Below are 15,294 nucleotides of genomic sequence, written 5' to 3'. Positions count from 1 at the left end.
ATATTTAAACACCATGGGATACGGCGCCGTCTGCTGTGTTTCGGACATGAAAAAGAATTAAAATATTAAATTAAACTGCCAACACGGCAGATTCTTTGACACATATAAAACTAGAGTAAAAGATGCATTTTAAGTTTTTTTTTAAGTTAGTATATATTTAGTTTACGTAGGTCTGAGGATTTGAGAGATTAGATTAGGTCCTACATGTTCAAGGCTGTAAGGTTAGAAATTATAAGAGTTATATTATAAATATTTCTAAATTTAGATTGTTAAGCACTTGAAAACTTGGTTTCAAGTATGTCTCAATGACACAATATATGTGTAATTAAATTAAATTTCAATTCAATTCAAATGAGCACAATCAAAGTAATCTGCTTCATCAGGACTGTTCCCTTTAATCACATTGGATTGATGACAGACGAGGAGGAAGCGTTCACATGAAAGAGAGCACACGCCCATTGTGACCTCGTGTCAATGCACTGTTTGATTTCATTAATGAGTAATAAAACTAGGGGTTTTAAAATGAGCATATTACTTAGGCGTTACAACAGCATAGGAAATATATAAAGTTAAAGGATATTACATGAATTTCTCACAGCTAATGTAACCATTATTTCAGGGAGGTGCATGTGCAAACTTAAATCATTAAAGATTAAAGATACATTGGGTATGGGGTTTCTTTCCATATACCGGTGTCATGGAATGAAATAAACTGCCCTATTCAAACTATATGGATACCTTTAAGGCTAAGTCTTAAAAGACATTACTGACATTATTGCCTAATGAATATAATCTTACTTTTTGGTTTACAGTTTACATGTAAAAAAACGTATTTTCTATATTGTTTAAGTCTATAATACGTGTTACTTTGCCTGCTTCCTGAAACATGTCACACACATTGTGTGTTCATGTGATGCAAACCGTCTTGCCCTTTGGCCACCGTCTGCTAACACTTCTTATTATCTCACATTGGATTTCCTTCTCTATCCTGATAAGGTTGCACCAGGGAAAAAAAAGAAAAATGGAAATAAATCCAGGACAGAATATTTATTATCCCCGTCTAATTAGTTGTATTTTTATAAAAATGCTCTTAAAAATTATTGATAAAAGAGGTTTTAAAGGTTTTTTTGGGGGGGGTGGGGGTGGGGATTTGTTTATGTTGGCGAGGAGATTGCAATGCGTCCTCCGCACCGCGCGGCGGCAGCACCGAGGCGGCAGTTTGTCTCCGCCCCCTTGCGACCAAATATATAAATACCACGAAGAAGAACCCCCATCAACAAGATATGCGAAACTTTCGGTGACCGAGACCAGTTCGTCTCGTTTCAGGCGCAGCGATGGGAGTCCTACCGGGGGGACGCCGTTCATGGCCGCTGCTCTTCTTCATCCTCCTGTCGGAGGGACACTTTCGATGGGTGAGTGTCAACTGGCGTCCCGTGGGGGGTCTCGTGACTAAAACATGACTGGACTTCGGTCCGCTAGCGAAAAAACTAACGTTAAACATCCGGGTTACTTCAGATTTTGAAGGATTTTCCGTTGTTTTTTGTTGTTGTTTTCTTCTATACGGGGCACTCATAGCGTGAGCCGGTAATTCACTTAACGGGAGCTAAAACATTAATAATAATAATAATAATAATAATAATAATAATAATAGCTGAATAGCATGAATGTTCGTTGAAAAACTGCACGAGCCAAAAACTAGTGAAGACAGATTAGCTTTGAGACGAGTTTCGTGCTTCTTTTTTTTTTTTAAAGAAACATTTTAAAATAGCTCCACCCTATTTATTTAAAGTGTGTATTTAAATGGCGTTGATGTAAACATGCTCCAGTTACTGTGATCACCTGAAGCCAGGTGTGTTTTTATGTTTCAATGGTTCAACGGCTCTTCACGAGTGGACTGAGAAAAGAACTGAATGTGCAGCGTGAGCACGTTGTTCAACCAGCGGACACCAGGTGGAACATGACGTGACCTGACGTGTGGCTTTTATTTTTATTGTTTGATAAATAATGTAATGAGAGAAAAACTTGCCTGTCTAGGCTTTTTAATTTTTTATTATTATTTTTTAAACCGTATTAAACGATAATAGTAAAGTAATACTAGATGATACATAATGTAAGTAACGTTAAATACCGTATTAAAGGATAATAATATAGTAATAATGCATAATGTAAGTAACGTTACATACCGTATTAAAGGATAATAATACTACATAATACATAATGTAAGTAACGTTACATACCGTATTAAAGGATAATAATATTGTAATACTACATAATGTAAGTAACGTTAAATACCGTATTAAAGGATAATAATATTGTAATACTACATAATACATAATGTAAGTAAAGTTACATACCGTATTAAAGGATAATAATATAGTAATAATGCATAATGTAAGTAACGTTACATACCGTATTAAAGGATAATAATACTACATAATACATAATGTAAGTAACGTTACATACCGTATTAAAGGATAATAATATTGTAATACTACATAATGTAAGTAACGTTAAATACCGTATTAAAGGATAATAATATTGTAATACTACATAATACATAATGTAAGTAACGTTAAATACCGTATTAAAGGATAATAATATAATAATACTCCATAATACATAATGTAAGTAAAGTTACATACCGTATTAAAGGATAATAATATTGTAATACTACATAATACATAATGTAAGTAAAGTTACATACCGTATTAAAGGATAATAATATAGTAATAATACATAATGTAAGTAACGTTACATACCGTATTAAAGGATAATAATATAATAATACTCCATAATACATAATGTAAGTAAAGTTACATACCGTATTAAAGGATAATAATATTGTAATACTACATAATACATAATGTAAGTAAAGTTACATACCGTATTAAAGGATAATAATATAGTAATAATACATAATGTAAGTAACGTTACATACCGTATTAAAGGATAATAATATAGTAATAATACATAATGTAAGTAAAGTTACAAGAGACAACACAATCTCCGGGGGACGCCTCGATGATATTGATCACAACACGCGCACTTCTTTTTAGAATTTCGATGTAATCGGTTGCCGGCGGTGATACTCGCCCGCTTATCTCTGGCTGCTCCCGACTGCATTGTTTGCCCTCCTGTTGAAGAGGCACTCGGGTCAATCCAACTCCATCAGCTCATTCTGAATATGATGAATCATTAAGGGGGTTTGGAGGTGAGATCTCAGCATCCTGCGAGGAGACTAAAAGGAGCTTAAAGGCACATTCCTGGAGAGGGGTTTATGAACCACTTCACACACAACTTCTGGTTCTACATATAAACGTGTATCTCGACTCCCCACTGGAGCAATAATGCGAATGCTGCCTTTGAACTCGGCGCCCACAAGGCTCAAGCAGGACAGAGTGCGACACTGGACTGGCTCGTAAAAAAAGCAGTCTGTAGAGTAAGTGAATCCCTTAACTTCCCCTCATGTGAGCGCCCTGATGCTGAATAGACAGATAACGGACGCCTCGAACTGCAGAAGCGCTTACGAACGTAGAGCTCAAATTGTTCTTAGTTGGAGTCGTAAAAAAACAACAGTTTGCTGAGTGTTGACGTGTTGCCTTAGGAATCTGACCACGGTTCTCCTTTCTCCGGGCCCTATCACGTTTAATGTCGGGTTATGCAAGATGATCGTGCACGGTGTGACTAAACCGACTGTGATTAATACGCGGCTATATCTCTTCTTTTTGCAGAAGTGGCGTTTTTATTTTTATTTTCAGACCATGCAAAGCACGAGATGATAGACTCGAGGGTTTAAAGTGACAAAAAAATGTTCAACCTCTTTTTAGGTTTAGGTTAGTCAAGTTTAAAAAGCAGCCAAAACTAAGTCACATGCTCTTTTTCGCCGACCTGTAGAGGAACTCTACGAGCTATCTGTCTTGGATTCTTAGGCCAGACCTTGTCCGTGTCCTCGTCACATGAAAATTAAAGTAGGCTCTCATTAAAAAAAAAAGCTTCTTAAGATTCAACAGACTGTGCTGAATGCAGACCGACGTGCTGAAACAAAAACATTGACCATATTGTCTTTCTTCTTGTGTCTCTCTGCCAGGTGGAGGCCCAGCACTGCGTGTGGTACGGTGAGTGCGGGGAGTCCGAAAAGGTGCCCGGAAAAAAGTACAACTGCAACTACACCGGTCCTTCCCTCCCTCTGGACCCCAAAGGCTATGACCTTCTCACGGTACACGGAGGAGCATCTCGATTATTCTTGTCCTTGTTTTTTGTGCTGACGTCCTGATCGATACTTCTGCTTTCTCGTTCTTCTTTGCACTGTTGGAAAAATGACACCATCCCCAACTTCTTTTTTTTTCTCGTGGTTACCCGCAGGAGCTTTGCCCCGGATACGACTACGGAGAGCGACGCCTCTGCTGCGACGTCAACCAGTTGAACACCCTCAAAGGGAGCCTCCAGCTGCCCCTTCAATTTCTGTCTCGGTAGGCACTGCAGTCATAACATACTTATACTAATGTGAGTACTAATGAAGCACGTGACATGCTGTGAAGGGGCATTATGCATGTCACCAATAATGGTTTAAGGACGGGCCAAATGACTCTGATCTTATCTTTTGTAGATATATTATCTTTATTAACGACCGCTTTCTCTTATTTGTAAACCGTGTGTGCGTCCCACACTCGTGTGCAGGTGCCCTGCCTGCTTCTTCAACCTGATGAACCTCTTCTGCGAGCTGACCTGCAGCCCTCACCAGAGCCGCTTCATGAACGCCACCAAGTTCAATGCCACCAAGATCAATTCCACCAACGTTTTGGAAGTGGAGTACTACATCGGAAAGAACTTTTCCAACGGTGAGTTCAGGGCCACGTGTCGGGAAAAACATGCAGAGTTCTCATTATTCACGCCTGCTGAAGGAACTTAGTTAGTTTCCTACTTTAACATCGTGTTGTGGGTGACTTATGTCATAACTGTGTTTTTTTGGGGGGGGTTGGCAGTTCAACTGAACTAATGAAATTGTTGTTGTTGTTTTTCCAGCCATGTATAATGCCTGTATGGACGTCCAGGCACCATCCAGTAACGTGAAGGCCTTAGCACTGCTGTGTGGAAAGGATGCAAAGGACTGCAACGCTACCAACTGGATCCAGTACATGTTCAATATTAACAACGGACAGACTCCTTTTTCTATCATCCCCATATTCTCAGGTACATCGTTTTTAGGTCATGCTGCAGAAAGGTTTCCCCCTTTTTATGCACTTTAAACCGATGTTTACCTTTTTGTTGATGTTTACTCTTGTGTTGCGCTAGACGTCCCGGTGTCTGGTCACACGCCCATGAACAACAAGACGTACGCCTGTACAGAAGGCCTGGAGGACGGTTCGGGTCCCTGCTCCTGTCAGGACTGCGCCAAGGCCTGTGGCCCCAAACCCGTGCCCCCCCCTCTTCCCCCTCCCTGGACCATCCTTGGCATCGACGCCATGACCCTCATCATGTGGATCTCTTACGCGGCCTTCCTGTTCATCTTTATCGGAGCCGTGCTGGGAGCTTGGTGTTACAGGTGATGGATCTTGTGGTTTATTCCTCTTGGATTCATGTGTTATACCAGCAGACTCCACACATTGGTCCTGATGCTGGCTTTAAGAGTGCGTGGTTCTTTGTGCCTACAGGAAGAGGACCATCATGTCTGAGTACGGCCCCATATTGGACAGCAATAACCCACTCTCTATCAATAGCAATAATCCTGACCAAGGTATTGAAAGGAGTGAACGCTCTTAATATCTCCTTAGTCGCATGTATTAACACTGTTGTGCCGTGAGCTAACTCCACGTCTCTCTCTCCTCCTCAAGTAAACGCGTCGTGCTGTGAAACGCTGGGCGAGCGCTTCGAGAACGCCCTGCGTGTCCTCTTCAGTTCCTGGGGTTCCTTCTGCGTGCGCCGCCCCACCCTGGTCATACTGGGCAGCCTGATACTGGTGGCCGCCTCCTCCGGGGGCCTGTTCTTCATGCGCATCACCACCGACCCCGTGGAGCTGTGGTCCTCTCCCTCCAGCCAGGCTCGGCAAGAGAAGGACTACTTCGACAGCCACTTCGGACCCTTTTTCCGAACGGCGCAGCTCATCATCACCACGCCGCTCACCGACACTTTTATTTACTCCCCGTACTTCGGAGGGTCGGACGTCCCATTCGGAGCCATCCTGGACAAAGACATCCTGCACCAGGTGGGTTAGCTGGAGAAGTCGACATCACCGGATAAAATAGAAACCTGTTGCGGCTGCTTTTTCTCTAAACTGTGTTTAATCGGTTCTCTTTTCTTCTACTTTCATTTTTCTCTGCAAACCAGGTGCTGGATCTTCAGCTTTCCATCGAAGGCCTCATAGCGACGTACGAGGGCCAAAGCGTCACCTTGAAGGACATCTGCTTGGCTCCGCTGGCCCCTTTCAATAACAACTGCACCATCTTGAGTGTGCTCAACTACTTCCAGAACAGCCACGCCGTGCTGGACCACGTCGTCGGGGACGACTTCTACGTTTACGCCGACTATCACAGCCACTTCCTTTACTGCGTCAGGTGAGGGTTGATGCTACATTTAGCGATTTTTATATCGTCCCGTTAACCAATACACTGGTCTTAAAATGGTCTTAATTGTCACCATAAATCTATTGCATGTTTTGGAAAAAAACATAAAAAGTAATAAGGTCCAAACTTCTGTGTCGCAATCGAACACCTGCAGCTCACGAGGAAGCGCTTCCTCCAGACACCGGCATCTGAGAACTGTGTGTTCAATCCGACTTCCTCTTTGTTTGTCACGCAGCGGTTCTTCATCCGTTATTCTTAGCCGCCGCTACAATTAGGTTTAAGAAATGGCACCAAAAAAAAAAAAAGACTGGGCTTAACTAATAATGGCTGTTTTTTTTGTTTGTTTTTCTTCCACAGTGCACCGGCATCCCTCAACGACACCACTATGCTCCACGACCCCTGTCTGGGCACCTACGGGGGCCCCATCTTCCCCTGGCTGGCCCTCGGGGGCTACGACGGTGAGCCGGTGTTAACGTCTTTTTGAGGGGCGGAGAAGAATTTACATTAGTTGCGTAATCACTTTGCAACGTCTCGGGGGGATTCTTAAATAAAATACTTTGCCCCTTTTGGTCCCCGAGTCGGGTTATAATTATAACATCAAGAATGAGTCAATACTTTGCAGGTGACTGGATTTAACTGATCTGTCAATCAAACTTCTACCAAACCCTTTTTTTTTGTTCTTCTCTCAAAGGAGAAACAATCCCCTACAGCGTATACGCTAAATTCTTTAGGTGTTGTTGTTGTTGTTGTTGTTGTTTTGAATGCACAGTCGCCTCCTCTGTCGTTGCGTCTCACACACACACACACACACCTCAACCACGCCCATCGCTGCCATTGGCTCCTCCCGGGATGAACACATTTTCTTGAAGTAGAACAAGATGGATTTTTTTTTTTTTTTGTGGTCCAGCGATTCTTTCGCCATCTTGCGAGGATCGATCTCCGGTTATTTATGTGTTTTGATAAACTTAACGTTTACAACGAATGCGTCTCCATCACAGAAACCAACTACAACAACGCCACGGCTCTGGTGATCACCTTCCCACTCAACAACTACCTGAACGACTCCGTGAGGCTGGGCAAAGCTCTGGCCTGGGAGCAAGAGTGAGACGTCTTTATGAAGGAGGAGATCTTTGATTAGCAGAAATAACCTCCTAATGGCGTCTTTGCATTAACTTTTTTGAAATTTTGAAATTACTAGATTCATCAAGTTCATGAAGAACTTCAACAATCCCAACCTGACCGTCGCCTTCAGTGCCGAGCGGAGCATCGAGGACGAAATCGACCGAGAGAGCAACAGTGACGTCGGCACCATCGTGATCAGCTACGCCATCATGTTCATCTACATCTCCCTGGCCCTGGGTCACATCAACAGCTGCAGGAGAGTGATGGTAAGACGACTCCTTGTTGACAGCTTCCTGCTACTGGCGTGAAAAAATAAAAAGCAGGACCATGGCTGACCCTGTGACCTTTCACCCCCCCCCCCCCCCCCCCGTGCAGGTGGACTCTAAGATCTCTCTGGGCATCGCGGGCATCCTGATTGTGCTCAGCTCGGTGTCCTCCTCGCTGGGGCTCTTCAGCTACTTCGGCGTTCCCCTCACCCTCATTGTGATCGAGGTCATTCCTTTCCTGGTGCTGGCGGTCGGGGTGGACAACATCTTTATTATAGTGCAGACGTACCAGGTAACCACAGCAACCAAGCGTTAAATCGTTGCGTAATAACCAATTGATTTTTGCCTCGTGGTTTAACGCGTGTGATCTCTCTTAATTACTGGCGCTTCAAATTAATCCACTTGGAAAAGTAACCATGTGTTTTTTTTTTTAAATTACTTTTTATTTATTGTTTTTTTGTTTTTTCAGTTTCACTGAACAAAAAAAAGAACGATACAAAACATCGTAAATGACAAAAAGGAGAATAAATAAATAAAAGACAGCCATAAGTATATAGTACATTTATATAGTACATTAAAAGGTGAAAAGTGACCTTGTTTCGTTGTGTTTGTCATGACAACCGTCTGCCTTTTTTTATTAGAAAATAAATCATACCTTTTTTATTTTTTTAATATGCTGCCAATAAAACCTGGTAAACCTCCTAAAAAGTGTTTTTAAAAAAAAAAAAATATATATATATATATATATATATATATATTATAATTTTTTTTTGTATTTCTGAACAGAGGGATGAGCGGATGCCCCAGGAGGAGCTTCACCAGCAGATTGGCCGTATCCTTGGAGACGTGGCCCCGAGCATGTTTCTCTCCTCCTTCTCGGAGACGGTCGCCTTTTTCCTCGGTAAAACACACTATATATATATATATATATATATATATATATATATATATATATATATATATATATATATATATATATATATATATATATATATATATATATATATATATATGCCACGTTCAGCAGAATGAGGATATTTCTCAGCGTCGTAGCTTCCTGATAAATCTGTTGACCTCTTTGTTTGTTTCCTCTTCTGCAGGAGCCCTGTCCAACATGCCCGCCGTGAGGACGTTCTCTCTGTTTGCCGGCTTGGCCGTTTTCATCGACTTCCTGTTGCAGATCAGCTGCTTCGTCAGCTTGCTCGGCCTGGACGCCCAGAGGCAGGAGGTGAGAGCGAGGGGGAAACGAGGATTTCTGGAGTGCTTTTAAAGATGGCAGAATTGAGGGGAGGGGGGGGGGGGGGGGGATAGAGACACATTGGTTTACGCTCTTATCGAACGCTGCGTTGTCTGTCGCGGTCAAAAGGGGAATCGGCTCGACATCTTCTGCTGCGCGAAGCTGCCGGACGGCCAGGAAGAAAAGAAGGACAGCTTCCTCTTCCAGTTCTTCAGGAAGATCTTCGCCCCGTTCCTCCTCAAAGAGTGGGTGCGACCAATCATAGTGAGTATTTTAGACTGCTATTTATCACGTATTGGGCATTTATTTATTTATATATATATATATATATATTTTGTCCGTTGACCTGATGAAAATGTGTTTTTTGTTCAGGTGGCAGTTTTTGTGGGAATTCTCTCCTTCAGCATTTCTGTGGTGAATAAAGTGGAGATCGGACTGGACCAGAAACTCTCCATGCCGGATGTATGTTTATGCATTTTCCATCATAACTCTTGTGTTCGTGGATGGATGGTGCTTGAATCTATTCCGATGATCCGTCTCTTTTTTTTAAATTTTTTTTTATATATCCAGGACTCGTACGTGCTGGAGTACTTTAAGAACCTGAGCATGTACCTCCACACCGGCGCTCCGGTGTACTTCGTGGTGGAGGACGGTCACAACTACAGCAGCCCGGAGGGCCAGAACGCCGTGTGCGGAGGAGTCGGCTGCAACAACGACTCTCTGGTCCAGCAGGTCTACGGCGCCTCGCTCATCAGCGACTAGTGAGTCCAGGACGACGTTTACGACACCGACGGGGCGACCCGCGCGAGACGAGATGGATTCTTAGCGTTGCGCCGGTTCCCTCGACAGACAGACGATGGGCTTTATGACGCTTACACTCGTACACGTCTCATTGGTTCGGCTGTAGCGCTCCCCATAGCTGCATGTCAAAGTGTCCTTGAGCAAGGCACTGAACCCCCTAGTTGCTACTAAGATGGGTCAATGCAGAGAAGAATTTACCCACGGGGATCAATAAAAGTGTACATTTCTTCTTGTGTTCTACATTATGTTGTAGAACACAACAATAACAAATCTCCTCAGCTCAAGTTAACCTGGAGAATTTATTTCAGGCATGTAACCAAAAACCTTTTTCAACAAACCCACTTTGACTTTGAGACGAAGGAACCAAAAGTGAAAGAGTGCTCATTCATTATTTTAATTTTATTTTTTAGGACTCATTCATATTCATATTCTGTCATTTTGAAGATTTGAAAAAAACCCAAAAAGGAGTAACAGGATGTGGCTAAATACCTGAAGTGAAAAAGTGCTCATTCATTATTATTTTTTAGGACTCATTCATATTCATATTCTCTCATTTTGAAGATTTACAAAAAAGGATTAACAGGAAGTTGCTAAATACCTGAATTACCTGAACAGGAAGTGGCTAAATACCTGAATTACCTGAACAGGAAGTTGCTAAATACCTGAATTACCTGAACAGGAAGTGGCTAAATAACTGAATTACCTGAACAGGAAGTTGCTAAATAACTGAATTACCTGAACAGGAAGTGGCTAAATAACTGAATTACCTGAACAGGAAGTGGCTAAATAACTGAATTACCTGAACAGGAAGTGGCTAAATAACTGAATTACCTGAACAGGAAGTGGCTAAAAGTGAAAAAGTGCTCATTCATTATTATTATTATTTTTTTTTTTAAACAAAAAGGAGTAACAGGAAGTGGCTAAATACCTGTTTTTAATTTAAATTTGAATTGCATTTGAATGTACATGGTGGTTAGGAACCCCAGGCTGCACCAGTTGGGCGTTCAGGTTGGTCTCTGGTTATATAACCTAATTAAATGTCCCTCGTCCTGCAGCACGACCGTGGCGTTCACGCCGTCCTCTTGGCTCGATGACTACTTCGACTGGGTGAAGCCTCAGTCCTCCTGCTGCCGCTACCTCAACGCCAGCGGGGACTTCTGCAATGCCTCCGGTACGTTTGTTTACCTGCTGTCGACACACTTTGAACCTTCGACCTCGTTTGAGCCCATGTTTGACTTTTTTTTAATTTCTTTTGCCAGTTTTTCACACAGGAAAGAATCTGCGTTGTATTTAAAAGTAATACTCGAGTATTGCAATATTTAAACTTTATGAATGACTTGATATGACATTAAATTGAGGTATTCTTTTATTTAAAAAGGTCCCTGGTTATTAAAATGACTTGCGTGCAGTTTGAAAAGTGGGCATTTTATTTGAGGAACTGTGAAGCGAATAGTAAAAGTCTTTTAACCCACATGGAATATTTACTGCGTGTAAAGTGTTGGGCAATTTAGCTGCGTGCAGTTTCAGGAAGGATTTGAAAAATTAACCAAAATGTTAATAAAGCCATGGTCAGTATTTAGTACAGGCATCTAAAATCATTTTAAAAAACATTGTTTACACCTGTAATTGTTTTTTTTTTTTTTGTTTTTTTAGGCTTGCAGAGTATTTTATTCTTTTATTGATTCGTTATTTAGTGACAAAACCTTTTTTTTATTGTGCAACTTTTGAGGTCTTTTTTTCATTTTTGGTGTTATATTTCCCAGTGGTGAACCCCTCCTGCGTTCACTGTCGGCCCATGACTCCCAGTGGAAAGCAGAGGCCAGAAGGAGACGACTTCATGCGGTTTCTACCCATGTTCCTGTCGGACAATCCAAACGTCAAGTGTGGAAAAGGGTAAACGTTCTACTGGCAGCTCGCCGAACGCTTTAACTTCTGTTCTTAAGAGCGTCTCGTTGCATTTTGGTCCATTCTCCCCTCGTTCACCTCTCTCTCTCTCTCTCTCTCTCTCTCTCTCTCGATGCCTTCCTGCTCCTCCAGCGGCCACGCGGCCTACGCCACGGCGGTCGACCTGCGTCCCAAAGGCGCCGGCGTCGGAGCCACCTACTTCATGACGTACCACACCATCCTGAAGGAATCCCCCGACTACATAGAGGCTTTAAAAATGGCTCGAATCCTGGCCGACAACATCACCCAGACCATGGGCCACAAAGTGTTTGCCTACAGGCGAGTCCTGTTCTCACTCTTCGTTTCCTAGGATACGCTACAACTGCCACTGGTGTTGGTTTTACCCCCCGTTTCAGTGTTCTAAGGTCAAACACTTGCAGTTCATGTTCTGCTTGTGTTCAAGGTCATTGGAGGAGAGGTTGTCCCGGAGGTCACAGATAAGCACACGGCAAAGAAAAACATAGTAAATGTCGATTTTACAGCTGACGTTTGACCTCGTGGCCCCAACGTATCTTCATGTCTTAATGTAGATCACTACTTCAGATACCGAGGTCACGTGTTTCAGGTGCAACATTAGAATTGCAAGTCTCCATTGCGGTGCATGAAGGGATACATCTGTAGATACTGAATACTAGTAACACATCAGCAAACAGAACAACAGTCCGAAGGGGTGTTCACTAAATGATATATATTCATATTTTTGTTCCAGCATCTTCTACGTGTTCTACGAGCAGTACCTCACCATCGCCCGCGACACGGCCGTGAACCTGGGCGCGTCGCTGGCGGCCATCTTCCTGGTGTCCGCGGTGCTGCTGGGCTTCGAGCTGTGGTCCGCGGCGCTCGTCAGCCTCACCATCGCCATGATCCTCGTCAACATGCTGGGCGTCATGTGGCTGTGGAGCATCAGCCTCAATGCCATATCCCTCGTGAACCTGGTCATGGTGAGACATGGGGGGGCTGACATTATCCCACAACAACAACAACAAACAAACATGTGTTTTTAAGTGAAGCCAGAATGACTTTAGAGAACATCTATTTTAGGTTAAGATGGACAATAAGCTTTTTACATTTGTTTTTGTAGTTCTAGACATTATTTCTATCTGCTCTGAGATGAATGTCCCCATTATTATAATTTACAGTCTCTTTCAGACCAAATTTGACTCTTTACTTACTTCAGTTTCAGTGCATATGGACAGGAATTATTTCACTTCTAACTCTCTTGATGATAATAACTTAAAGGTGTTTTTAAGGAATATGTTAAAAGAGTCGTAGCTGTTTTTCTTTATTCAGTTTTTTTAATATGAATGCGTCACAGATTGTGCCAACAAAAAGTCTCTCTGTTCCCAACTCCTGATGAAATATGTCGCGTCCCGTCCTGTTGTTGTTGTTGTTGTTGCTGCAGTGCTGCGGCATCTCGGTGGAGTTCTGCAGCCACATCGTTCGAGCGTTCTCCGTCAGCGTGAAGCCGAGCCGGGCGGAGCGGGCGGAGGAGGCGCTGGCTCACATGGGGAGCTCGGTGAGTCTCTGAGCTCCACTTCTTACACATTTACACTTCAGGAAGCTTCTTCAACATCAATCAGGAGCTTTTGAGTTAAAAAAACAAACAAAAAAAACTGTGTACTGTTCCTTTAAGAACCCGGAAGATTTTAAACAACGTTGAACATCCTCTTCCAGTGACGTCACAACCGCATTCAAATTTATTTTACATTATTTTAAGAAAAGCTATGCATGGTAACGAAATGTTAATAGTTAAAAAAATAACTTGGAATTGGAACGAACCGATATCGGCGTGAACGAGCTGCTGTCGGGCAAAATAAAGCTTTTGTCAAATTTGTGAACTTCTGCTTTTCACCCACACAAAATGATTTGTTTGTCGGTCCTTTTTTAACACTAATCGATGTCGTCGTCACCATATTATTATTATTATTATTAATTCCCGCAGGTGTTCAGCGGCATCACGTTGACGAAGTTCGGAGGGATCCTCATCCTGGCTCTTTCCAAGTCGCAGATCTTCCAGGTCTTCTACTTCCGGATGTTCTTGGCCATCGTGCTGCTGGGCGCCGCGCACGGCCTCGTCTTCCTCCCCGTGTTGCTCAGTTACATCGGTCAGTGGCGTCGCGCCGACGCACCGAACTTTACGAGATCACCACGACAGATTGCATGTTCTGATTTTTTTTATTTTAATTTATTTTCTTCTTCACAGGTCCCTCGGTGAACAAAGCCAAAGTGTTTGCTGCTAACAAGCGCAACGCCGGTACAGAAAGGGAGCGCCTCCTCAACTACTAGCGGGCCGAGACCATGAACAATGAGCCACTTGTCTGAAAAAGGGTGTGTGTGTGTGTGTGTGTGTGTGTGTGGTGAGCAGTGACACACTCATCATCATCATCATCATCATCATCATCATCATCGCCGCCACTACTATGCACGGATTTAACTCAGGAATATATACTTTTGGATTAGGGAGTGCCCGGACTAGTCCAACTGCAAACATATTGACTTTCTCAGAAGACTTTGGACCCCCCCTCCCACAACCCCTTCATGGCTCCGCCTCCTCACACTACAGTAAAACGGGCTGACTGCAGCATATATTTTTTTTTTTAGCACGACCAGAAATTCCTCTTTGATTGTAGGAAGTAGGACAGAAACCAACCCCCAAAACTAAAAAGGGTCAAACTGGTTTTAGTTTTACATATTTTTTATATATATATATATATATATATATATATATATATATATATATATATATATATATATATATAATGGCACCAAGTGGAGCGAACAGGTATACCATAATGTCGCTGGCCCCCATAACACCTGGCATCAACGTCACATCCGGGGGTTTACGTACTTTTATTATGAAGCGTTGGACGGCAATGTTTACACAACAAACATGACGTTTGGGGTTTTCATCTTAATGTTTTTTTTTGGGGGGGGGGGGGGCACGTTCACATCCACATTGTTCTAGCTCCTTTTTTTTGGGGGGGGGGGGGGTGGAGGAGGAGGAGGAGGAGGAGGAGTGTATATAACAAAAGGTTTAAATTTCTACGTGGACGTGAAAAGACAAACTTAAAAAACTGAGACCTCGAGTCCTTGTGCACACGGCACCCTTAGGTGTCTCTTTTTTTTTTTTCATTTCCACATTGGAAGCTATTTAAATGATCCGGTGCAACATTTTCATTTTAGAGCTCGTTGATGTATCTTTAAGTGTTTCTCACGAGATGCATGTGGATGTCAGGTGCTATGAGGAGAACAGATGACTTCACATTTAGGTTTATATATATATATATATATATATATATATATATATATATATATATATATATATATATATATATATATATATTAGTTTTGCAGTTACTGAACA

At 42.4% G+C, this 15,294-nt stretch overlaps 1 protein-coding gene across 1 annotated transcript; it reads left to right on the top strand.

Annotated features, from left to right (window-relative positions):
* The first annotated feature begins 1,263 nt into the window (after positions 1-1,263).
* On the top strand, positions 1,264-14,884 carry npc1 (Niemann-Pick disease, type C1). Its single transcript, XM_034555486.1, has 25 exons — positions 1,264-1,412; positions 4,088-4,216; positions 4,363-4,469; positions 4,678-4,838; positions 5,023-5,190; positions 5,293-5,542; positions 5,652-5,734; positions 5,832-6,202; positions 6,325-6,551; positions 6,918-7,018; positions 7,559-7,661; positions 7,759-7,948; positions 8,058-8,240; positions 8,735-8,849; positions 9,049-9,176; positions 9,315-9,449; positions 9,558-9,647; positions 9,756-9,946; positions 11,042-11,157; positions 11,750-11,879; positions 12,024-12,209; positions 12,640-12,871; positions 13,333-13,446; positions 13,873-14,035; positions 14,134-14,884. Exons 1-25 carry the CDS (start codon positions 1,335-1,337, stop codon positions 14,214-14,216), a joined length of 3,834 nt encoding a protein of 1,277 aa, XP_034411377.1. The 5' UTR covers positions 1,264-1,334; the 3' UTR covers positions 14,217-14,884.
* Positions 14,885-15,294: the final 410 nt, after the last annotated feature.

The sequence above is a fragment of the Cyclopterus lumpus genome, chromosome 17, assembly GCF_009769545.1.
Source record: "Cyclopterus lumpus isolate fCycLum1 chromosome 17, fCycLum1.pri, whole genome shotgun sequence".
Lineage (NCBI taxonomy): Eukaryota > Metazoa > Chordata > Actinopteri > Perciformes > Cyclopteridae > Cyclopterus > Cyclopterus lumpus.
Note: the sequence above shows the minus strand (reverse complement) of the source record. Positions and strands in the feature narration are given on the sequence as shown.